The following is a 23,984-nucleotide window of genomic DNA, read 5'->3' on the forward strand; positions in this document are numbered from 1 at the left end:
TCACAAACTTTGAATCGATTGCTCATACATCGCAACAATATACTATTATATTATAAACATAACAAAAACCAACGATAATTTGTCGTCTTATACAGCTACTTAGATTGTTTGCACCATCTCCAGGGTATTGGATTATCCTATATACTTATTAAAAAAATAGGAACTTATATAACAAACGTAAATGCAACGGAATAACCAACGAAAACGATTCGTGTACACGTCTTAAAATTAAGGTCGTGTAGTACTCCTAACTTTACCGACCGAACAAACTCATCCCTTTTCTTCCTATATTAAATAAACAAACGAACGAAGATGGTTCAAATTTTAACGGTGCATTCCTCTTTCGCAAAGGAATACATGAAAGTTACTCATATCCTAAAAATCGTCAAAAACATGTTTTACTATTCCCACGTTTCCCGCATTTCAGGAGCTAAACAGTGCATAGCTCAGATACTTTGCGCAATTTCGGAAAGAATGAGGAGTAAAATGAGCTGTCTTGAGACTGTTTTCATGGAATATTGAGGTCGCTAGATAAATTAATTTCGTAAATAAAAAATGCTCTCACGATCAGCCGGACGCACGGCGATCCAAGGAACAAAAGTGCGATGCACCGTCGAAATTTAAACCCTTTCCATTCGTTTGTTTATTTAATATAGAAAGAAAAGGGGGTGAGTTTGCTCGGTTGGTAAGGGTAGGAGTATTACATAACCTTAATCACAGATAACGCATTTCTGGATTTGAACGTTTGATTCACAAATCTACATTGATGATTCGTGCTTTCGAATCATTCATTGAAGTCACGGCAAACATATCCAAGGACTTGAAGGTAACTCTGGCTTGTAAATTTTTCCTCAAAAACTTTTCAATCAGATGTTTGCTGTAAACGCGATTTGGCTCTTCAATTTCCTCGTGAACGTTAGCCTCCCTCTTCGTAAGAACCAAAGTGTTCCAAGGCGCCCAAGTCGCCTCTTTTTGGAACCTAACCAACGCCAGCTGATGCAAATCTGTGCACTCCGAGATTCCTGACTTCCCATGCCAAATAACCGTCACCAAGTGCCGGATGCCCTTCGGTCCTATCACGAAGGCCACACTATCGAAGGCCTTCATCTTCGCCTCGTGTTTCCGCACCCTCCGCAGCATCTCGTCGAAGGGCTCGTGCACCGGGCGAACCGAGGATTTTGGCGCGATATTCTCGCAGTTCAAGCAGGTCGAAATCCGCTGGTGCCTGTTGAGGCCGAATCTGGTGATGGGCAGAAGTTTCCCACATCTTCCGCAAACTCGGGTCATTTGGTTTGTTATTACCCGTCGTCCCCCTGGTGAAAATGATCTCTTTTACAAACTATAAGGAAAAAGGGCGAATCTTAAAAATTCATCAAGAACCGTAGTTTTTTGCAGTTTTTCGAAATACTAGTTCATAGAAAACTACCACCATTCATAAATATCTATGACAATTGACAATGTTTAACATAAATTCACGAAAATATACAGCTTCCATAAAACGTAATACTGTTGCGTGGATTTTGGTAGAAGCGTATGAATATCTATGAAGATCTAGAATTGAAATCATGAGAAATAGTTCCGCGTACATTTCAAGAAAGTAAAACATAAAATCTATGAAAAATTACCACCGTAGTTGGAATGGTTACTTTCGATTGAGCAGAGCAAAACTACGACGATCTACGAAAATCTAAGCTTGGAATTCGAAATGTTGAAAAGTACAACATTTCGTAAACTCCATAAATTCTGATAAAATAGTACGAATTTTTACGAAAAATTTCGATGATCGAAAATTTCAGGATTCAATTTAGATCGATAAGATCACGAATATGTATGAGAAAGTATGAAATGCTATTTTTGAACCACCGCTAGATGTCGCATCTCTCTCACAAAGAAAACTTATTGCAGGCAAGTTAAGTTCCGAGCAAAATTCGAGTCTACATTCGAAGACTGATTTTGTCATTTTATGTTCGTGAGTATGACCTAGACGGATTTAAAGAATCTGTCGTATATCGATAAACTCACTTTATCTAAAGAAGTGACTCTCATGAAAAAACTAACATTTATTATTCTGTTAACCGAAGAATCCTACGATATTCTACAACAAATTGCATCCATTTCAACATTTGATATAAGAAGAATGCGAGTCAACCTACACTCATCTATTAAAAACGACGACAATCTACGAAAAGCTACGTATTGTTACGAAATCCAAGTAACAAAAACTAGGAATCGTCCCAAATCCTATACTTTTTGCATAGAAATTTTTGTAAAAATTCGTATAAATTTTCATGGAAATTCGTAGAATTATTTTCACCAGGGTCTTGATTTAACGCAACGGCTTCTTCCTCTGTCCGACATTTGGCGTCGCAGGATGTTTCTTTCCGTATGAAATAGAGGAACGCCAATTTCAAGCGAGCCCTCAATTGCTCCAGCATCGTCTCGTGCACGTTCCTCGATAGTAAGCAGAGCTCTTGATCGATGAGGTAGATTATTTCCAGGACAATTTCACACGTGTGAGCCTTAAAAAATTCCTTGATTTCGAGAAGCAGGTTCAAACGCTCTTTGACCGTTAAACCCATCCGCGACATCGACTCGTACAACCTTTTGTACTCTTTTGCCTTCTGTACTCTAAGTGTTTCCATAGAAACGGTACATCCTCTGTATCCCGTCCAGGTAATCGGCTTTGTTCGACGGATCAAAAACTCCATGTTACGTCTCTCCACTTGAGCCTGCTTCACCTCGGTCTTCATCCTGTCGATCGCTCGGAGCAGTTCGATTTCTTTCTGCAATATAACCGCGTGCGCCGCCATCTTTGAACACTTCATGAAAGTCCGGTTCGCCCTTTCAATTTCCTCGATCCTCCAACGATCCACCAAATTGTAGAGCATTTCAAAATCGTCCCGCGTTCGCGGTTTTGTCGAATTTATGATGTGAAGTTGTCGCCTGTTTCCATGCTGCTCTTCAAACGTCCTGTAAAAACTGACGTTCGTCCTTACCAGGTTGCGAAATATCGATGCGAAGTGTCGTATCATCGCACGCGTCCGATAAGCTCTGTAGCATTTTTGAATTTTTACCGCAAAGGCTTCGAGGTTCTCACTTGAAGCGCCGCCATCTTGTAAAACGTCTTTCCTTTGTTTCGGTTCGAACTTTCCCGCCAATAAATACTTGTCCGATATCCTGGGTATATGAATTCCATTTTCGAATGTTTGACTACCTTTTTCCAAAGGCACTTCCGTCGATTTATCTGCAAACACCGTCGTTTGCGTGTCTCGACTTGTCAGGGAATCCCATGATACTTTTGGATCTCTTGGACGAGTCTGAGTTGTCGCGTTGTGATACTCCCTTTGAGTTCTCACATCTTTCCACCCACCGAGAAACGGCTTTTTTGTGCTGTTGTCGACAATCTCTACTACGATCACCATTTCTTCAAATTAACCAACTCGCAATTTACTCGCATTTCAGCATCGGTTCCTTCTATTATACCTGACCCCTGAGAAAAATTTCTTTTATTATACAGATACTGCAAAATTCTGGCCCCTATCCATTGTTCCTCCGGCATCAAATTAATCATCACAATACCTACAAGAGACTATAGTATGGATGACCGTAATCAAGAAGAATGGTAACGTACTTGTCACAGGCTTTTTGCAGAAATGAAAAAACGTAATAGCATTCAACGAAGATTACGAAATAACATTATTCTTTATCACTTTTCACCTTATGTGCTAATAAATAGCGTTAAATGAAGATGTTTCATTTGCAGATTGCACGTTGAAATGTATATAATTTTTACACTGTTGACAGATCTAGATTTACAGCTGATAACGTTACAGGATCTCACGAAAATCCATTTGGTTTTAAAATTGTCTGGGAAAAGTTATGAGATAAATCAAATAATATGAAAATAAGCAGTAAACAAAGTAGTTTTTTGTGCAATATGAATTGCGACGCTGATCGTGAGTTGCGAAGAAAAATAGCGGTTATTTAGAGTTTGTTTTCCATCACGAGTCCACGATAAGTCATCAATCGGTACAGATAAATTTTCCAGAACATGATAAGTCAAAAAAAAAAAATCTTAAATGCACTTAGCGCGTCCAATTTCTTCTTTAGATACCGTGGAACTACTAACAAATCGTCGTGCAACTGCCAGATAAGCGTCGAAATCATGCGGTTGCTAAGCCCGAATTCCGATGTTTGATCAATCCTGCAGACGCTACAGGTATAAATTTGACCGCACCGTCATAGATTTGGTCTCAATTAACAGCGCGGTGTAAAGATGAAACCACAAAATTATGTGCAAGTTTGAAGGAAAATATTTATCCGGACTCTTGAGCAAAACAAGAGCAAACGCTCGATCTTTGAGCAAGTTATATCGTGGTTGTTCGAAAAAAAGAAAAGCACTATTAAAGTGTCTAATATCAATCACAGACATAGAGCATGGACTGCGCATTAGAGATGGAAATGCATGCGACCAATATCTGTTTCTTTCCGGCCATAAACGTCACTCTCCTGTTAAGCGCCGCTGGTGTGAAATTTTTTTGCGAAAATGGATAGAAGAAAAAATCAGATAAGTGCGAGCAGAACTCACGTCTTGAGGGATCCGTACAAACTTAATTATTTTCTTTGTGGGATGTATTAACAAATTAGCTGCGAGTGTCAAAATATGTGACATAAATGGCCGTATATATCTTTTGATTGCATTGCCTTAGATGCTTGAATTTCTTACACCTCCAAGGGACCGTAGAACTTAGTATTTGGTATTAATTTCAACTTGATACTTCTTATACCCGTTCCTGAGAAAAAGGGTCTTGACAGGCAGACGGACAAGAAAATGGTCCTACAGGGGTTGTTTTTTGCCCCTTGAGGTACGGAATCCTTAAAAGACATTGAGTGTTGAGTACGGAAATAGTATATCGTGTGAGACAAACTCGGACCTTTCGAGTCCAGCGTCAATTTGCAATATGAGTCGCAGGTCAGCTGAAGACGTATATTGCAAATATGCGAAGGAAAAAGACCTTTGCCTCTTTGTTGCACATGATTCTTTATATGACAAGAGTATGTTACGCATTTTTTCACGAAGCACGAAATTGAGGTTAGGTTCGTGTAATGATAGATTTGTCCGCGACAGCGCCTGCGCAGAGTATTGAAAAGACCACTTTTATGTTCTAGGATTCAAAATTGGTCTGTTTAGTACTCTGCGCATGCGCATTTGCAGACTCACTGTACAGTCATAGAAACGCGTACTTTGCGTACGGAAAATGCGCATGAAAAAATGCATAAAACATGTTTGCCTTGTATAAAAATATTTTTCTTATTATATTTATCTTATCAACCGAGAGTTTCTTTCCTTTGTTCATTATATCAATTACTTAATTATTAACGTCAACGTGTTTGAATATAAGAACTTGACCTCACGTTATGACATTCCATTCACATATTGTCAACTGTATGATGACCCAATCCGTGGGATAAGACTATTCATTTTTGATTCTTGCCACCTCCGATTTGGCGTTGCCAAAAATGTTCAGTCGATATTGCGACTGTTGTTAATTGTTATTAACGTTTATGTTTTTTACGAGAGCAGTCATTATAACGAGTTAATTATCGATCGATGTAACTCAGAAAATGGAAAGAATGTACTCCCGAGATAACAGGGGTCGCACTCCTGGGGGTGTGATTGAATACTTGCTTGGTTCAAGTAAAAATCCCGAAGGCGCGGCGTAAGGAGTAAACGCAAGATGCTACGAGCGGTTCTGAAAGACAGAGTGCAATTAAGAAGAAAATGGGGTGAAAATGGAGTGAATTATCAAAATTGTTTTAAACGGTGTTCTTGAATGAGATTTACATAAATATTTATTTTGAGACAGTACGATTTTAGGCCGAGAATAGGTGTAACCCACAATACTATCTATATGCACCCCTGAGGAAGGTGAAAACTACTCTTATGTACTGAGTTTTGTAAATCCAATGGCCATTCTGAGATCTCTGTTTGTCAACTAATGAATTCCAAGCCTATTAAGAATACGTTTATTACCAAATTTCTCCGTTAACGAATTACATTCACGAAAATACCTTTTTTTTCCATATGTTTACTTATAACAATTGTAAACAATTATGTATTCACAAAAAATTCTAATCATTCCAAAGTTTAAGTATTTTTGCACCTACAAATGGAAACAAATGCAGGATCTTGCATGGAATATAAAAAACATGACAAATAAAAGGTGCTTCTGCAGTGGCTTCTGTGACCGAAGCTCACGGTTACCTCGATGAATAATGCCGGAAGAATAAACTTGCTTACGTACTCTAACAAATGTCGTAACTGCAGGAAAAATCTGAATCGCCCGCAGGTGGCGCCACCAGCAAACGAAGCGATCGAGCTGAAAACCGAAGCGCGAGAGATCTATTCATCAGTTCACCGCTAAACACCAGAGGTGACGAGTCGCCCGAAACGATCGTAGTTCCTTTTACTCCTTATTTACACCGCCCAGAATATAATGAAAATTACTTTGAAGTTACTTGTTGAACAATCTTGGAGGTTTTTCATCTTCTCGCAGTTAAAAATTCTTGTATAAACTTTCTAATCTCGGACGAAATACATTGCATTGATTCTTAAATAATCATCATCGTATACACTGAAATCAGTGGTTGTATACGACTACAATCTACAATTTTTCGGGCAGTCGTGTGTTCTCGATATTTTTATTCCCGACTCAACCAATTAAAGTTCACTTTTTTTACCTGAAAAGTGGGACGAAAGTGGGATATTATTCCCTCTTTACTTTTTTCCCCTCATCTATTGGAAAAAAGTAGCATTATTATTCCTCATGTGCGGGAAATGTGAGGTCATATTATTTCAGTGTGTCTGGTTTTCTCTCTTTCTTTTACATTTCGAACCACGTCTCTCTGTATTATTATAAACTTTAAGTAAGCTGATAGTTTTCTGACCGATATATCGCACTTACACATAAAAGGAAAACACTTTTAAGTCAATAATGTGATCAGTGTTGAGTCGGGAATAAAGTCCCAGATGTAACACAGGAATAAAAGTCTATTATTCCCTTGTTAGATAATGTATCTACTATGACGGAAGGAATAATTCGATGGTATAAAGTTGATCCTTTGACTGTAAGAAATCGATTTTTAATTTTCAATCTTGAATAAGCATAATATTGATGCGGGGTACATAATTTTTTTCATTATCCAACGTTCGGCGATAATCCACCACCTAAAAATCACGCTAAGCGTAACTATGAATTGCTTTTGGAGCTTCGTAATCCTTTCGCTTTTGCACCATGTAAAATCGCGAAGATTCTCGGTAGTGTTTCTCGAAGACGACCAACTCTCTGTAATAAATAGTTATCAACGGTAAACACAATCCTTATGAAATTATCAAGCACTGAATGAAAACTGGTTATTAAACCTGAAATGACTTTTGGCTTGCTCTTGAGCTAAAAATATTTTCTCAAGCAAGCTCTGAGCGTAAACTGTCCGGAAATCTTTGATGTAGTAATGAGCCTCGGCTTCCTCCTCAGTTAGTAAAATGCAGTTCCATGGTGACCATTCGATATTTATATCAAATCTACCAAGTCGTAATTTGAAAAGATCGTCGTTCTCACTTATCACCGATCTACCGTGCCAAATGTTGTTAATCAAGTGATATATTCCGGGCTCGCGCAAGATGAAGATTAGGCTCGAAAAGCAATTCCTTTTCATTTCATCTTCTCGTATACCGTTCAGCAGATACGTATACAGAGAGAAATTTATACGGGCCTGTTTTCCCTCGACCAATCTCTCACAAGCTGAAATTTCCATCGATATTGAATAGAACATCTTAGGTGAGTAGAAAATTTGCTTACGTAATAGTTACAAGAAAAGTGTACAAGAAACTACATTGAGAAAATAAACTGTATGAAATTTTACTATTCCAAAATTTTTCAGACGAACTCTTTTTACGGGTTTATAAAACCTAACGAAATCGAATTTTTTAATTCTCTCCATATAATGATTTTTTCTAACAAGTTTCAGATATTTAAATAAAGTTTTCCAATACCAGTTTTTTCAGTTCACAAGTTATTACGAATATTTAAGATTATTTCCGTGAAATAAAATGTATGTGTATTTAAAAAATTGAATGTTTATGGGGGAGAACGGTTAACTATTAATCAGACAAACAAGTTCACTCATCAATTGAAGAAATTTTGCAATCTTATTTCAACCTTGTATGAAAAAAAATGTCAAATTTAAATAAACAATTTACAAGACAATATCTTCCACAATGCAAAACCGAACAAACTCACAAAAAAAAATGCTAAACGTATATTCATACTGTTACCTGAACAAAATAAAAGTTTCTTCATTCTCACGTGAGCCGAAAACCTGTGATACGATAGCATCCTAAAACAGCGTCTACAAAACAACATATTTGTTTCCATAGGAAGTCTGAGATCCTCGCAATTTTGATCTCGAGACATAAAGTCATCCTTGCAATTGCACCTGCAATTTTCACTATTTTGCACAAAGTACAGAAACGAATCTGCGGAGGTGAAAACGCATATGAAATACAAGCCTCAGGAAAGATATGCATTATATGTTCAAGGAGGTTTCAAGTTTTTTACGTTAATACGTACGGTAAAATGCAAAAATGCTTGAAACCTTCTGTCTAACTTGTTTTTTATTTTCGGTCCAAAACAAAATACGAGTTTAATTCTATACGAATCATGTGACAATGCTTCCCATTTTCTCACGTCAGCTGTATCGCCAGTCATTGTCACATAATTCGTAAAGAATTCAACTCGCATTTTGTTTCAAACCGAAAACAAGTTACCCAGAAGGATAAGGGATTTGTGCAATTTACTGTACATCAGGGTAGTCTTTGAAAAGGGCATTTTTGACTTTCGACCGGCTAACCTCCAAAATCAGTTCCACATAATTCAAAAAGTCATTCGGTTTCGATAAAACTCGGTGCCCGGAGGTTTTCGAGGTCGCTGATTACGAATCTGAACTTGAAATTACAAAATTCAAAATGATTGATCCAATATAGCAACATCAATTGACTTTTGGGATTTTAGTCCATCATATTGGATCCGCCATTTTGAATTTTGTAATTTCCAGTTCAGAAGATTGGTAATCAGTGACCTCAAAAGTTCTTTGAGTATCGAAATTCACGAAAATCGAGTGACTTCTTGAATTATGGTCCACCATATTGGATCCACCGTTATGAATTTCCAAATTTTGATTTCAGATGCATAGTCAGCGGGCCAAAAACTCCCCGAATACCAAATTTTATCGAAATCCGTTTGGCAGATTTAATGTGCTCCTGAAGAGGTTAAATGGGGAAATCAACCCTCTTGCGGGCACGGGTTAGAGTTGAGATAAAAATCTAAAAAAACAAGGAAAATATTTTTGAATTATTTCGAGCCGATTGAAATTCAAAAATGGCCTTTTGTAAGGACCACCCTAATGTACATACAACAAAGTGGTATTTCAAGGTGAAACTAAAATACGATACTGCACTCTCAATTCTTCGCCTCAATTGGTTTAACCATTTGTTTCTGACTCCACGACTCATAAGCGTGATTTCCTGATCGATCAAATAGACCAATTCGTTAACCGCTTGGCAGTGATGATACTTTAGTGAATTTTTCAGCATCACTAGTAGCTCCGTACGTGATTCGACAGTCGAATTTTTACAGCTCAAATTGTCATACAGCCGTTTGAATTCGCGAGCACGTTGCACTTTGACAGTGATCATCTGCGTGGGTTTGCCTTTGTATCCGTTCCACTCGATTGGCGCACAGTGAAATGTTAGAAACTTAATTTTTTTCTCTTCCAGAAACTCGGTTTTAACGTTTTGCTTTAATTGATCAATCTCCCTTAACATGTCCACCGATTTGTTTAACAGCATCACATTTGCCGCTCTTTGGGCTCCCTTGAAAAATATGCCTGCAACCCGCTTCATCTGGGAATGTTTCCACTGATCCATCAAGTTGTACAACATGTCGAAGTCGAATCTCGACGACGGATATGTCTTTCTTATAATGTCGTGCTGATGCCTTCTCCTATTGCAAAGGATAAGAAGAAAGCACGTATCATCTGAGAACAGGCATTTAGGATTAAGAGGAAACGTCAGTGAAACTCTAGGCTTTTTCGATTTTCTTAAAACTTCAACTCGTAATTAAACTCCATAAAACAAGTGGTTTTCACTCGGTTCCGAAAGCTACGTTGGAAGGGTTAATCACTCGTGAAATCTGGTGTACACTTTTCCGGAAATCTTTTGAAATCCCTGAAATTTGACTTTGAAAAAATCCTTTGAAATCCCATGAAGTCTCTTGTAATCTTTTGAAATCACTTTGAATCTTTCGAAATACCATAAAGTCTTTTGTAATCTCGTAAAATCGTCTGAAATCATCTAAAATCTTTTAAAAACTTTTAAAATCCTTTAAAATCTTTTGAAATCATTGTAATCTTGAATACAGGTGTACGTCAAATCGACGAGTGATTAACCCCACGGTTACGTTCCATGTGTGACCAGGTATTATTTAAAATAATGTAAAGTGGTGCTTTGCGAAAAATTACTTGCGTTAAAATTCGTGTCGTAAAAAACTAAAAAAAATCTACAGCTATTGGAGGAGCGTAGGGAACGAAAGTTACCATGAAAAGTTACCAACAAAAAAGCATCCAATTTTCCCAATAATTGGCAATTGATAATTTTTGCAAAAAATTTTGATTCGAATTTATTTGAAAAACGCCACTTTTTCACGGTATTTTACATAATACCTGGACACATACGTGGAACTTAACTGATTGGAACCGAGTGAAAATCACTTGTTTCGTGGTGCTTTATTATGAATTCAAATTTTAAGCAAATCTGAAACAGTCTACAGTTTTACTGACATGTCCCCTTAAGGATGCCCTGGTGAAAATAATTTCTGCTATAATCTGCGGAGACACGGAAAAAGAGACAATCGTAAGATATCGACTTTGCTTTTTTTACGTAGAATTTTGAAAAAATCCCGTCAGCTCCAACTATCTACAACAAAATGAAAATCAAATAATCTAAAAATTTCAAACGTACGAATTTCTGTAAAAAATATTACGATAATCCACAGTTTTCTACAACAGAAATAAAAAAAATGTTCTAGCCTTAAAATTAAGAAACAAATTCTGCGAACTTTTGTAAAATTGTATAACGAATTCATTCGAAATATACAATTTTATAAATTCAGTGATAGTTTCACGTAAGTAAATTGCGAAAACTGCGAGTTTTTACGAGTCCTGCGGAAATCTACAACTCGAAAATATAAGGAAACTGTTTTTCATAGAATTACGGCAAAAAATATCAATTTCCAGTAACTATAAATATATATAGTTTCTTTATAAGATTACGGACATCTTTCAAGTATTTTCTAAATTAGAAAAAGCTCCGAGGATTGAAACCAACATTATCCAAATTCGTTCATTTGTTTTCCAGATTGTGTCGGGTAAAAAATTTATCAGCCACGCACACACAGACACCCGGATGTCCACCCGAAAATGATCGAAAAAGATTCTCGTAGAATTTGAAAGGTCGAGATCTGGTGAAAACTCAATTTTTCATTTTCGGAGTGATTATAATAACCGGGTGATTTTCAGCTTGTAATATTTCATGATTTTCTACAAGTAATCTGCAATAAAACAACCATTTCCTACGATTTTTTAGTTTTTCCCGATTTTCGTTAAAAAAAAACTTTACTTTTTCTCAAACTTTCCTAAAATGACGTACTTTTCGCTGGAGTTTATAAAAAATTGTACTTCTCAACGAAATTCTGAGAATACTACGAGAAATTTTTTTTGTCTTATCTGGAACCTAAATTGTAATTGATATTCATAGAAGATTGTGGATTTTTATAATTTTTTTTGTATAAACTAGTAGTTTTTTACGAAATTCCACGAGTTTCTACGGAAAAAAATATACATATATACGTTTCTTCCGTGTAGAAAATTGTAATAATCTTTTTAAAAAAATTGTAAATGCTCATCATTTTTCGTACAAATTTGCAATTTTCTATGCAAAATACTACAATTTTCAACGATTTTCCAAAATTTGCCACGCTCTCAGAATTTCCTACGACTTTCGAATATTTCCTACAATTTTTAACGAATTGCACTTTATTACAGTTTGGCGTAGAAATAATTTTCACCAGAAAAGTGTCACTTTTTGAGACAATGAACATGCAGTGTTTTACTTGTATGCCAAGAGCCTTTCTTCCTCGTGCCGTTTGCAGTCTGCCACGAATTGTCGATATGTGGCAGCAGACTCTTTTATAAATCTGGCAATTCGGTATGCTCTGTAATATTTTTGTATCATCGTAGCTTTGCCTTCGATGTCTAATTTCGATTGCATTTCATCATAAGTTTCGTATGGTTTTGGTCCAACGTATTTATCCGAGACATTTGGAACGTAACAATCTTCACTGCGAAAAAATAAGCGTGAAAATGTAGCCTTAAAATTCATTCATTGCTGGATCAAACATATAAAATCAGCTCTATAATCTATATAAACGGTATTCCACACGATTTGAGTTACCTTCGAACATCGACACACACCTTCGACTTTATATTTTCATTCCAAAGTTCTCATGGGTCAAAATTGGACCGCTTACGAAATTCAAGAATTTTCGACTGAACTTAATTGAAAATTAAAATGTTATTACAACAAAAACAAATTGGTCAATGAATTCATTTTGAATACAACTGTAATATCAAAAAAATTTCAAACTTTTTTCCGGATTACTATAAAGGAAAAACAAAAGAAATTCAAATTATAGGATAGAATTTTTCGACTTCTGGGAAGACATTATCAAGCGTGGATCGGGGGGGGGGGGGGGGGGGGAGGATCTCTTGTGAAGTACGTAATTTATAAGAAAATAAATTTTAATAATGTGATATTATTCCGTGGTAAATTGAAATTGAATTTCTCCATCTGGAGGAAGACGTTGAGTGTTGAAAATATTTATTGATTCCGAGAAAGATTACATAATTGAAAAAATTTTGGTGAGTCTTTTTCAAATTATTTTTCGTCAACCAAAGCGTTTTCGTAAAATGTCGAAGTATTTCTTTTTTCAAAAAATTGGATTCAAGACAAATCCATCGATCACTTTGTTTTTTCAGATACGACATTCCAATTCCGAGACAACACGAATCGAAAATTCTCGGATTTTGTAAACCGTCAAATTGTAATTCTTGAGAAGTTGAAGACGCTCGTTCGAATAATTTTTAAAAACAATCAGACAAGATACTCGCACACAGTGTAATAAAACCCTATAAGGGAAACTAAAATCGAATGAGTGTCGAAGGCCAGAGGTGTAATGGGGCCCCATAAAACAACATAATCCGTTAATTACCGCCACATTTGAGTTGCTCGATGGACAGGCGTTTCGGTAAATCGGGTCTTTGTTTCCACCGTTTGAATAGGTCTTGTGCACTGAGAGTTCCATGGTATTCGTTTCTGTCGAGGCCCGGTTTGAGAATTTGCATTTAAATATTGAACGCCGGTAATCTTGTGCCGCCATCCGCCCAAATAAGGTTTTTTTATCGTACGATCTTCCACTTCCACGACGAGAACCATATTTTATATATTCTCGCCTTTTTCAATCTCCAATCAGTCGGATGTAAGGTAAAACAATGTTTCCGATTACAGAGAAAATAAAAAAATGATGTATTGCATTCACGGGTTTTTTGTTTTTCGTTTCTGCGTAACACGAACCGACGATTTATCGTACAAAGTTGTAATAATTGTATACTTCAATTATGCTTAGATACTAGCAACTTGGATTTTTGATGAAATAATAAATACTTGGAAAAGTGTCAATTTCACTTTCGTTTCTGTAATTCACCTAGTGTTTTGTTTTCATTCCTTGATATCGCCTGAGAATGAACAAAACAATCGAACACTTTTCAAATTCGATTAATCGACTGACTCGATTATTTTTCCTCGCAATCGGTTTTTGTTTCTTCACTCTCATGAACGATGCAGTACAATATCAGTTTATGTGGGTTTGTAACATTTTTTAAAAAAGAATGGTTGGGACGAAAAATCTGAAAAAAATGGTGAGTGCTTTTTTTAGGTTGTAGAATCATATAAAAAATAATGATGCAAATTGGTGGGGGTCAGGGAAAATGTCCTCTCAGTTGGCATGGAATACCTCATATACATATGTATCGATATAAGTTGCAGACACCGCCGAAAAAAAAAAAATTAAAACGTCATTATTTGCGCCAATTATTGTAAACACTCATAATTCAACATACCAACTACCAAACAAGATTGAATCTGAACAATCTCGAATACGACGTAAGCTAAGATATTCACAATTTGAGAACAATTTTTTTTTTAAGCAGAATGTTAAAAATTACTGAACTCTGGTGTTTTTAATCAGATTCTAATGTTTTAGCGCTAATGTTTTTCTTGCTGATCAGTTCCACGCAAGATGTGTGAAAAACATTTATGAAAATCCCCATTACAGTATATAAATATCATTACTGACGAACATCTGTTGTAACGTACTTACAAATACATATTTTCGTCTACTCTAGAAGTAACTATTTCTAAACTTTTTTCAGGCAATCTCTTGAGATCTATATAGTGAATAAAATAAGCTCAAAAACATTATACAATTGGGACTGAGATTGGATCTAAAAAATACCAGAGCTTAATCATTTTTAAAACCTTACAATAGTTGTCAAAACATTTTGTACATCTTTAAAAAACCTCAAAGAGTGTCTTATAAATTTTCCATTGCAAAAAACATTGGATTCAGACGGAATTCTAAAATCATCTAGGAAGTACATTTTGGCACAAAGATTGCAATTATTTTCAAAAGTGGATGTAATGTAAGCCCGGATTTCTTGTGAGCAAGATTCTAGTTAAACCGCTGACCAACACACCTCCGCTAATTATATAATGTAATAAATAAACGCTTATTTATAAGTTCCATTACTTCATCATTGGCGAAAGTATCGGGTCAATCAGCACTGTGCGATCATGACATATCTAAAAAAGCAATGAGCTTATTGGCTAAACCTGGCGCGTTACTCTTTTCGCAACTTTTGATTCAACCGATGTGGCTCATTCATCCTGAAAATTACACACAGCACCAATCTTCTATGTTCAATAAGTTACTAGCGTAACTTTAAAACGGAGAATGTGGATATCCCTTTATTACATAAGGCAGATATTTGTAAATTTGGTGTCCTATGTTTGGCAGATGATGCATTTTAATGCAAACACAGCCCGCAGTAAAGTGACAAGAGAGAGAAGAATAAAATGAAACTATTTCTAACAATGGATATTATAGTTTATTTACAGAAATACAGAAATTTTTGTCGTGAATGCGAAAGCATGAATGGAAAGAAACATACAAAGAATTTTAACATTTTTTACAACTTTCAAAACAGTTTTAATAAATATGAAAATTACTTGGACGCATAACTAATCCTCAAACAAATACAATAGACTCTCCATAATTCAATAACCGTTTGAAAAGAAATTCAGTTCACTCTGATATCTATAAGTAAAATTAGGGGAAAGAAATTTGAGTAAAGCTTCGTTACAAATTCAAAAAATCCACTCTTTCAATTCCTACCACCATTTTAGATCACGTGCTATTATTCTTTCCTGATACATGTTATACTATCACTCTGTAAATTTGCAGTCAAAACCTACAGAACATTGAGTAAAGCACAACAATCACTCACTGAAAAAATACATTTTCTTAATGGATGAGTACAATTTCTAGACTTTTTCAAAACCATAAGATTCCCTGACTAGTCTCGGTTTACTTCCAAATCTAGAGCTGCCCTGTGAAGTACGTATTCGTATAGTACTGTATGCAAGGAGAAGCTGGGCCGAGAAGTAGGTATGGAGAGTCCACTGTAAACATATAGGTATGTATAACTATTGTATGTATGGGAATTTATTGAGGTAACTATAAAACAAGCTAAGCGAGTTTAATCAACGGAAAATGTTGGTGGCACGAAAAATCGAAAATCGGGGGTTCCGTCGAATCCTTTTTATGTCCTCCAGCCAAAAGTTTCAGGACAATAAAATTCGTCTTCGATACTTTGAGTAAATCATTAATCTGAAAACAATTTCGAAGTATTAAATTAGCAACGACATTGTATTAATGATTTCATCGGCACTTTGTGATAGACCAAGTGTATGTATATTACCTGATTAACTGTATGCACATTTGCTGGATACAAGGACAGAGCACTTTCTAACATATTTCTAGCCTGATGAAAGTGTCCGCAACCAGCCAGGTACTGCTTTTCACTTGTAACAGTTTCCTGTATTGCAAAAGAACACGTGAGTATACCGATGTATCTGAGCCGGTCCACAAACTTATGACCAGCTTTTAAGGGTTAAAATTTCAATCCGGCTGTTGTTCGGATATGTTGTAGTGTTCACTAAGATATAGAAATCCTGCATTTTTTAGATGTTTACCTAACCGTTCTTTTACGAGACTACAACATATCCATATTGCAATCAGATCGAAATTTTTATCCTACATACTATACATGTATACTTTACGAAACTATGGCACAAAATCTCCCAAAAAATCGGCTCAGGAAAATATTTAAGAAATTGCATTTCCCTCGGCAGTTTGTCTGCTGTCTTCTAATGTGACTTATAAAAGTTCGATGTTACTTTTTACCTACGATTTACACAGACTACTAACTTACATCTCTGTTTAACATCTGCCCACTTGTCATGTCTAGAAATTCCTGATAAGGAACTGGTGGAGGAGTTAATAATGATGCAAAAGGCAACAACCTGTGCTCGTATCTCACTCGCTCCGAGTCAAAGTGTGATTCGGGTAGAGGAATCTTTTTATCCATTCGAAATCCCATCAACGCCTGTGAAAATATCACACTTTAGACGAGGCTCATCAATGTCAACATAAATAACGGACAAACAGCGTCTTTGGTTATTCTTGAACTCATTCCAACAGATAATTTTGTAAATTTATAAATTAATTGATTCGAAAGAAATATTACAGAATCAAAAAAAATCTTGACCTTGTAGTACCCGCCACAAATATTCTGCATAGCTTGGTACATTAATATTTCTAGACTGTATGGTCTAGGGGTGGATTTTTTTTTCTTATTTTTAGCACTTTTTTTAGCCCCTCTGCCTTTGTGAGTTTCACTATGAATATCTTGTTCCATGAGAAAGGAGTCCGCTCTTGTGATTGCAGACATAAGCCACCCATATAAAAACTCGTACAGGTACCAAAATATATAATGATACTCATGGACCGAATATAATTCCAGTTCAAAACCACTCAGTAAATACATAACCATCACACGCAGCGTGTGGTACAATATCCATGTGCCAAAATATGCCAAGTGTGGCCTTGGAGTGTCGCTTTTCAAAGATAATGTGTGCAGATATGAATCCACTCTTTCAGCCTGTAAAAATTAATTTCAGGATCAATGCACTGAGAAAAATCTCATTTGTCGTAACTACTTCTAAATTTTTGCATAATGAGTAACGATACAGTAACGGTACAACTTCATTTTCTGGTTATTGCAACGTTAAATCTATTTTTTTGTTGAATAAAGCTCTAACATCAATTTATTGTAGCCTCAACATTGAATTATTACGCAAGTTACAATAAAATATAGTAGGAGTGACCATCTAATAAAACGAAAAGTAACACATACGAGATATTCGGGTTGCAGTTACAAAACTCTTTTCTATTTTTTATCCCGAAGTACATTTATCAGTATGATGAAAAATAAAAGTAGCTAAGGACTGTATGATAACCACAATTAGAAATTTTTCTCAGTGTATTACTCATCAATCGATGAACAGTAAACAGGAAAATGCTACATAATAAATTGGCAGTTATTTCAAATCAAGTGGTATTACAGGACATTGCTTCAATTGCATGACTCTTTTCAGTTTTCTCAACTTTTTAAACTCCCAACTAGGGCTGCATTGATTAGCTGAGGTTTAAACTCGACTTGACTACTCAGCATAGATTTTCTGCAAATTCCTTCACTTTTGCTACAAATGTTGATGTTTCTAGTTCAAAATACCTCATCTTGTAGAGCAGCAAAGTCTTCTAACAAATGGGCCAGTTTATCTCTTTGCCGCGCTCGATTGTGTCCACTAAGTTGCACTAAACTACCGAACAAGCATACACAGTGGCCCAAGAACCCATCAACATAATCCTTTGCTTGGTGATTCTGCAGTAGTGTGATTTTCGGCATCAATGCTGGAGGAGCAATAAAAGCCCTAGCAGCATCTCTCAATACATCACCGAAACTTTGAGTTCCAAAAACTCGATTGGTTAGAGGCAGGTAAACGATTTGTAGCATGGATCTGGATAGTATGCATGGGCTTTGGCGTGAAAACTCTAAAAAGAAATCCTAAAAGCAGGAGCATTATTTGTAATTTGTGGAAAAGGTTTTTTTTTCATATTTGGCACAATAAAGTAAATTTTCTTACGGACTTGATAACTCATGAACATTGTTACTATAATTGTTGTACAATCAGATATGTTTGTATGTTATTTGATGGCCAATTTATTTACCAAAGCGCCGTGGAAGCTAGTGTACCCCGTTATTTTGCTGACCGTTTTCAATCGATTTAATAATTCATCTATGTACTCCAAGGCCTCACTTCGTGGTTTGATTTTCGTGTATCTTGGAAACGTCGGAGGCAATAACCGCTGATTTACCATAGGGTCAAAACCCATAATGTTTGGATGATCGCCTGAAATAAGGATTGACGTCATTCTACAAGTTTTTCAAAACGCATGTTTACAAAAGTCAAAGAAATTTAAATTAAAATCAGTAGTTATCTAATACTTTTGCATTAGAGGAAAAATTTGAATTTGCAATAAGATCTTGTCAAGTTATGAAAATAATTTTTACAGTTTGCAAATTCTTTAAACAGTACAGTTAAATAGTCATAATCGCTTGTAAACCTAATTAACTCAGGTAGAAAGTGTACTAACATAATTCGTCAGCTTTTACACCTCGAGAAACAGTTTTTATCATGACCTGCATCATGTCAGAGCAGTTTGATAAAAGCCTTTGACAATCAGCCAAGTTTTGATGGAGCTGCTCTTTCCTTCCCATGAGCGACAGGGTTTGATAAAACATCTTTGTGAACCTTATTCTAGCATATAAGGCCAGAGCATCATTATACTGTGGAAAAAAAATCAAATTACTCAACGTTCGCAGTCGCAATTCTGTAATCATTCATAATTTATGTTCTAGTTTGAACGACTCAGTAATCGACAATCTCGACTATGATGTGATTATACTTGGACAAATAACTCTCGAGTTGTAATAAAATAATAACATCGTAAAATCTTAGGATACAGCTAAGCGTATCGAAGATACCACAAGTTAGAATTTATAAAACATTTTAATAAAATACAAGAAAAAGGACTTACTTCTCGATTAGACTCATCATCGACTGGTTTTATTCTACTTTTTCTGTGCAATTCCTCTTCCACTTCTTTCAGCATTGCTATAGTCTTTTGCTCTGTAATATCCTGTTGTAATCTGTAGCCATATGTTACGCTTTGGAAATCTTCCTCCTCAAAAACCATAGCCTTGTTAATACAGTCTTTAATAATTTCAATAATCTTATAAATTGCATAACAAAATGTTCGCAATGACTTGTCCAATATTTGACCTGGCTGATGCAAGTACAAATTAGTAAACACAGTTTGCGCCAAACTGTGCCCTTCAAGCCAAGAGACTATGCAAGAATACGTCGAATCAATGATTCCGATCACTTCGGCCAAGGTTAAATTATCCAATTTTAATGCCCCAGAGTCTACTGCCTGTTTGAACGAATATGGCTTGCTGTTTCCTCGATTGCACAACATCCCGGCATCCATTTTTGGGTCCATCATTTCGATAGCAGACATGGCTTCAAATAGGCCGAATAATTCATCGTGCAAAAGTTCACCCAATTCCAAGCCTGAATATAGGTAACGTTAGTCAATTAAATTACAATAATTGCAATCCGTCAATCTTTCAGAAGATGGTCACAAAAAGCTTCAAAAGTATGGATAAACATACAACTAATAATTTCTAGAATACAATGAGAATACTGCTTACTTTGCACGGAACTGAAGAAGTCATTTGTGATATCAACCCAGTTGTATGTCAGCTGGTCGAAACTGAAAGTTTAAAACAGAAATAAAGACGAGCTTGAATTACGTACAGTCAATGTCATGAAATCATTTTTTAAAACATTACCATATTGCATCTTCAGAATTACTTTACAGGAGTCAGTTTTTTCAAAATAAGATTATATTTTGCCGTATTTCTAGTCTACTGAGTTCCAAACGATTCTAAAGTTACGACATACATGATTTTTCTTAAGAATGTAACGTTATATCAACGTTACAAACTTTATACTCATAAATTGAATACATTTTTTTTCAATTTCCCGCCATTTTACAATCAGAAGATGGTGAAAAAATTACTTCGATTCCATTTAGATAGAAGGAAAATAGAATAATTAAGTAAAACGTGTTTTGTATAGAAATAGCTTTGGAGTATGGATTGGGGTTGACTTATTCCTAACCTAAAAGTGACAACATTTTCGGAAGACTCGTCAAATCGGGTTGTTGGATGAAAATGTTAACTTACTGCATTTCTTTCTCGTGAATATTTTCAACTAGATCTCTTGCCAAAGCTGTCATTTTAAAAAATTACTTCATTAGATATTATAATTAAACCTTCCTATAATATTTTCCTATTCCACTGCAATAATTTGCAGCACATTCGCGCCTGCAGTAATGTCACCAATATAGGGTATGTTCCGATATACACTGCGAGCACTGTTCAGTGCTCTTACTAGGGAGAAATTCGTTCCGTTATAGACGGACAGTATACAGTCGCAGTATCCCAGGGAAATATATGACGTCATAAATCGTCGCCATTTTTCTACTGTGAACACTGGTGCTTTCGAGGTAAGGTGCTCTCAGTGCTTTGATCACGTGATCAACAGCGTTCAGAAATTTAACAGCTTTCACTGTTGATAATTATTATTATTGAATATTGTCATTTAAAAATATCGGCCGTTAAAAACAAAAATGGAAAATTTGAATAAATTGTTTTTATTGCAATGTGAAACAAATATTATGTATGAAATGAAGGTAACGCCAAAAAATGTCGATCACAGTATACTGTACTGCGTTCCGTTTTAAGCAGTAACCAGTATAGTTAACTATACAGGAACGGCTTCGCAGTATACCAAATTGACGACACACCTTACAGTGCTCGCAGTGTATATCGGAACATACCCTAAGAGATCAGTGAGTAATGTCCACAGGCCAATCGCTTATTCCCACCATCTACCAACCCATTTTCGCACAAATCCCTGCTTTTTTACGTTCAGCAATGGTTTTCTCCCTGGCTTTTACTTTTTACTTTCCACTGCGTCGTCCGTAAAAAAACACAGACTACAGATCGCTTGGTTGTATATTTCTTACGTCCGTGCGTTTTTCACATGATTTTTCGCATTTCGAGAATTTTTACCTAGGACCCTAGGAAGGAAGATTTTACCCACGTGTGACGTCGGAACGGTACCTAGTGGAAATCCCCAGATGTTAGACACCGGAAACATTCACACACAGTTACAGCCAGACTCACATCAGTAGTTTGGGTCACCAATTACCGATTAAGTATTGAAATACACCGGACAACGGGCATTCTGTCGCTCTAGTCGAACGAACCGAAGAGGGAGAAATTGTTGGATGAAAGATTTAATTTGGCTTACCTTTTTGAGAATATTCTGGATGCGATGACTTGTAGATTGGTGAGAGGTTTTAGTGGAATAACTGACTTTAATATTTGGATATTTTGACTAACTTGGTTTATTTTATAAGTTTGATATTTAAGAGTCACAAACGCAGAGTTACACAGTGTAAGATCTTAAACTTAGTATGACACAATGGAATTTAAGCTCGGTGGACTTTTGGGCAGAGTAACGTTGTATGAAAGTTTAAATGCAAAAGGCTAAAGGATTTTACCGCGAGACTGTACCGGAACTAGATGACGAATCTGGAGGTAGAAACACAAGAGAGCGATCGAGTGATCGGTCGCCCTTTTTATAGGGGTCGATCGTTGCGCAGAACGATCCCCCTCTCTAGTTTTTTGGTCGCCTTTGCGCACCTCCCCTCTTTTCTAGGAATTCTAATTAGGGCACGACATCTTCGCCGCATGCACGCCTGTGATCTTAGTTCTTTAGCTATTACTATATTGTAGATTTTTACGTATGGTATATCGCTGCTTGGTGCGGTGGTGTAGGTGCGTGGACTTGGTTCCGTAGTTCTCCGAACTGCGTGAGCTTTTCGTTGTGTCGCCAGCCCCCTTTGTGGCGCCAGCCCCCTTTGTGGCGCCAGCCCCCTTTCTGGCGCCCCTCAGCCACTTAACTACCTGTCTACCTTTTAATGTTTTTGCTATCTTGCTCGTTACAAAGCCCATATTTCATTTTGGTTACCTGTCGTTTGTTAGTTTTATAGTTATATCTATATAGAATTGTATATGTGTTATAGTCGACTACTGTCGTTGTTAGTTTTATAGTTGTATCTATATAGAATTGCATATGTATTAAAGTCGACTACTGTCGTTGTTAACCTGGAGTACAATAGCAATTGTTTATGAACATAGTTTGTTATTTGTTTAACATTATTAGAATCACGCTGCTGCGAATATCTTTAGTTGTTTGTGTTATAACTATCTTAACAGATTTAGAGTACTTAGTAATTTGATGATTCATAGCTTTAGAGCAGGTTTACATGTGTGCTTTTGTATATGATTCCCTTCTGTAGTTGTTAATTCTTATATTGATATAAATCGGCTTGGAAGCTTCTAGAACGTTTTCGTTTCGTCGGTAAGTTTCCTAATGTATTCTCTAGGTAAGGCTCTGTATGGCTCCACATTGGAGATCTGCATTGCCTTCAAAACGTTGCGCGTGTTGCCTACAATACGGCGTTGCGGAAGAAGGTATAGTTCATGCTGGGTAATTAGCATTCACGGTTTGATGGTTTTGCAGTCTCTGGTTTTATGGGTTATTGCAGCAGTGCTATCTTTACATTATATTGGTTATGCATTTATCTATGGTTTTACAGTCTTCTATACTCCAGGCTATATAGTAAAGCGTAAGCTGCTTATAGTATAGCTCTCAGCTCCGAATGCCTAAATGGCATTGTTGAGTGCTATATAATAATTGGGTATAATTGTGTTAGTTAATTATAGTGTTAATATGATAGTGATATATAATAACGCATAATAGTATTATAGTTCTCTGTAGTACGAAGATCTCGTAACATGGTTTTTAAGCCTCGGCTAGTGAATTTCATAGTTATTTCCATCTAGGGATATTCCAAATAGTTATACAGTTGTTTTAATTTCTTATGGTTACAAGATTCTCGTACTTCGAGTTTGGTTAGTTGATAAAAGTAACATGCAGTAATAATAGTCGATAAAAACATACGGACGTTCCGGTCGGATGTTACACCTCCCCCCTTATGCAAGAATGGCGAGCCTCTGCTCGATCATTCTTCCTGACGGTCGTTGGGTGCTGTAGGTTTTTCAATCCATACGGTACTTTGGTTGTCCTTGGGGTCCATGGTCGATGTTGAGACGTTTTTTGCAATTGGTGATTGGGTTGCTGGCTTCATGTTTAAATTGGGGTATATGGGTATCGGCATTCCTTGGGGTGCTTTGTATTCTTTGTTTTCTTCTGTTGTTGGTTCGGTCTGGTTAACGTTTCTCGTGTTGTTTCCCATTGATTCATAATATCGCCTGACCGTAGGTTTTGGCGCTGGTGCTTCTTGCTTGAAGGATCCGGGTATTGCGTATTCGTGTTTGATTGACATGTCCATGTGTATCTCGGGGATTCCGGAGCAGTGTTCCGGTTTTGGTTGTTCTTGGTTCCAGGATATGTCTAAAGGTTTTGG

The 23,984-nt window shown here is 36.4% G+C and overlaps 3 protein-coding genes across 3 annotated transcripts; all 3 read right to left on the reverse strand.

Moving 5' to 3' along the window:
• Positions 1-750: 750 nt before the first annotated feature.
• Positions 751-3,422, reverse strand: LOC124223717 (IQ motif and ubiquitin-like domain-containing protein). The gene is made up of 2 exons (XM_046635951.1): positions 2,315-3,422; positions 751-1,313 (listed from the first exon to the last, which is right to left on the reverse strand). The coding sequence occupies exons 1-2, from the start codon at positions 3,420-3,422 to the stop codon at positions 751-753; spliced, it is 1,671 nt and encodes a 556-aa protein (XP_046491907.1).
• A 3,818-nt stretch (positions 3,423-7,240) lies between these two features.
• Positions 7,241-13,609, reverse strand: LOC124223718 (IQ motif and ubiquitin-like domain-containing protein). Its single transcript, XM_046635952.1, has 5 exons — positions 13,386-13,609; positions 12,228-12,455; positions 9,694-10,061; positions 7,424-7,802; positions 7,241-7,346 (listed from the first exon to the last, which is right to left on the reverse strand). The coding sequence occupies exons 1-5, from the start codon at positions 13,607-13,609 to the stop codon at positions 7,241-7,243; spliced, it is 1,305 nt and encodes a 434-aa protein (XP_046491908.1).
• Positions 13,610-15,330: 1,721 nt separating this feature from the next.
• On the reverse strand, positions 15,331-20,825 carry Naa35 (N-alpha-acetyltransferase 35). The gene is made up of 10 exons (XM_046634668.2): positions 20,668-20,825; positions 20,131-20,192; positions 19,455-19,990; positions 19,011-19,203; positions 18,585-18,766; positions 18,088-18,420; positions 17,062-17,454; positions 16,726-16,899; positions 16,213-16,329; positions 15,331-16,121 (listed from the first exon to the last, which is right to left on the reverse strand). The coding sequence occupies exons 1-10, from the start codon at positions 20,718-20,720 to the stop codon at positions 15,981-15,983; spliced, it is 2,184 nt and encodes a 727-aa protein (XP_046490624.1). The 5' UTR covers positions 20,721-20,825; the 3' UTR covers positions 15,331-15,980.
• Between the last annotated feature and the right edge of the window lie 3,159 nt (positions 20,826-23,984).

The sequence above is a fragment of the Neodiprion pinetum genome, chromosome 7, assembly GCF_021155775.2.
Source record: "Neodiprion pinetum isolate iyNeoPine1 chromosome 7, iyNeoPine1.2, whole genome shotgun sequence".
Taxonomy (NCBI): Eukaryota; Metazoa; Arthropoda; class Insecta; order Hymenoptera; family Diprionidae; genus Neodiprion; species Neodiprion pinetum.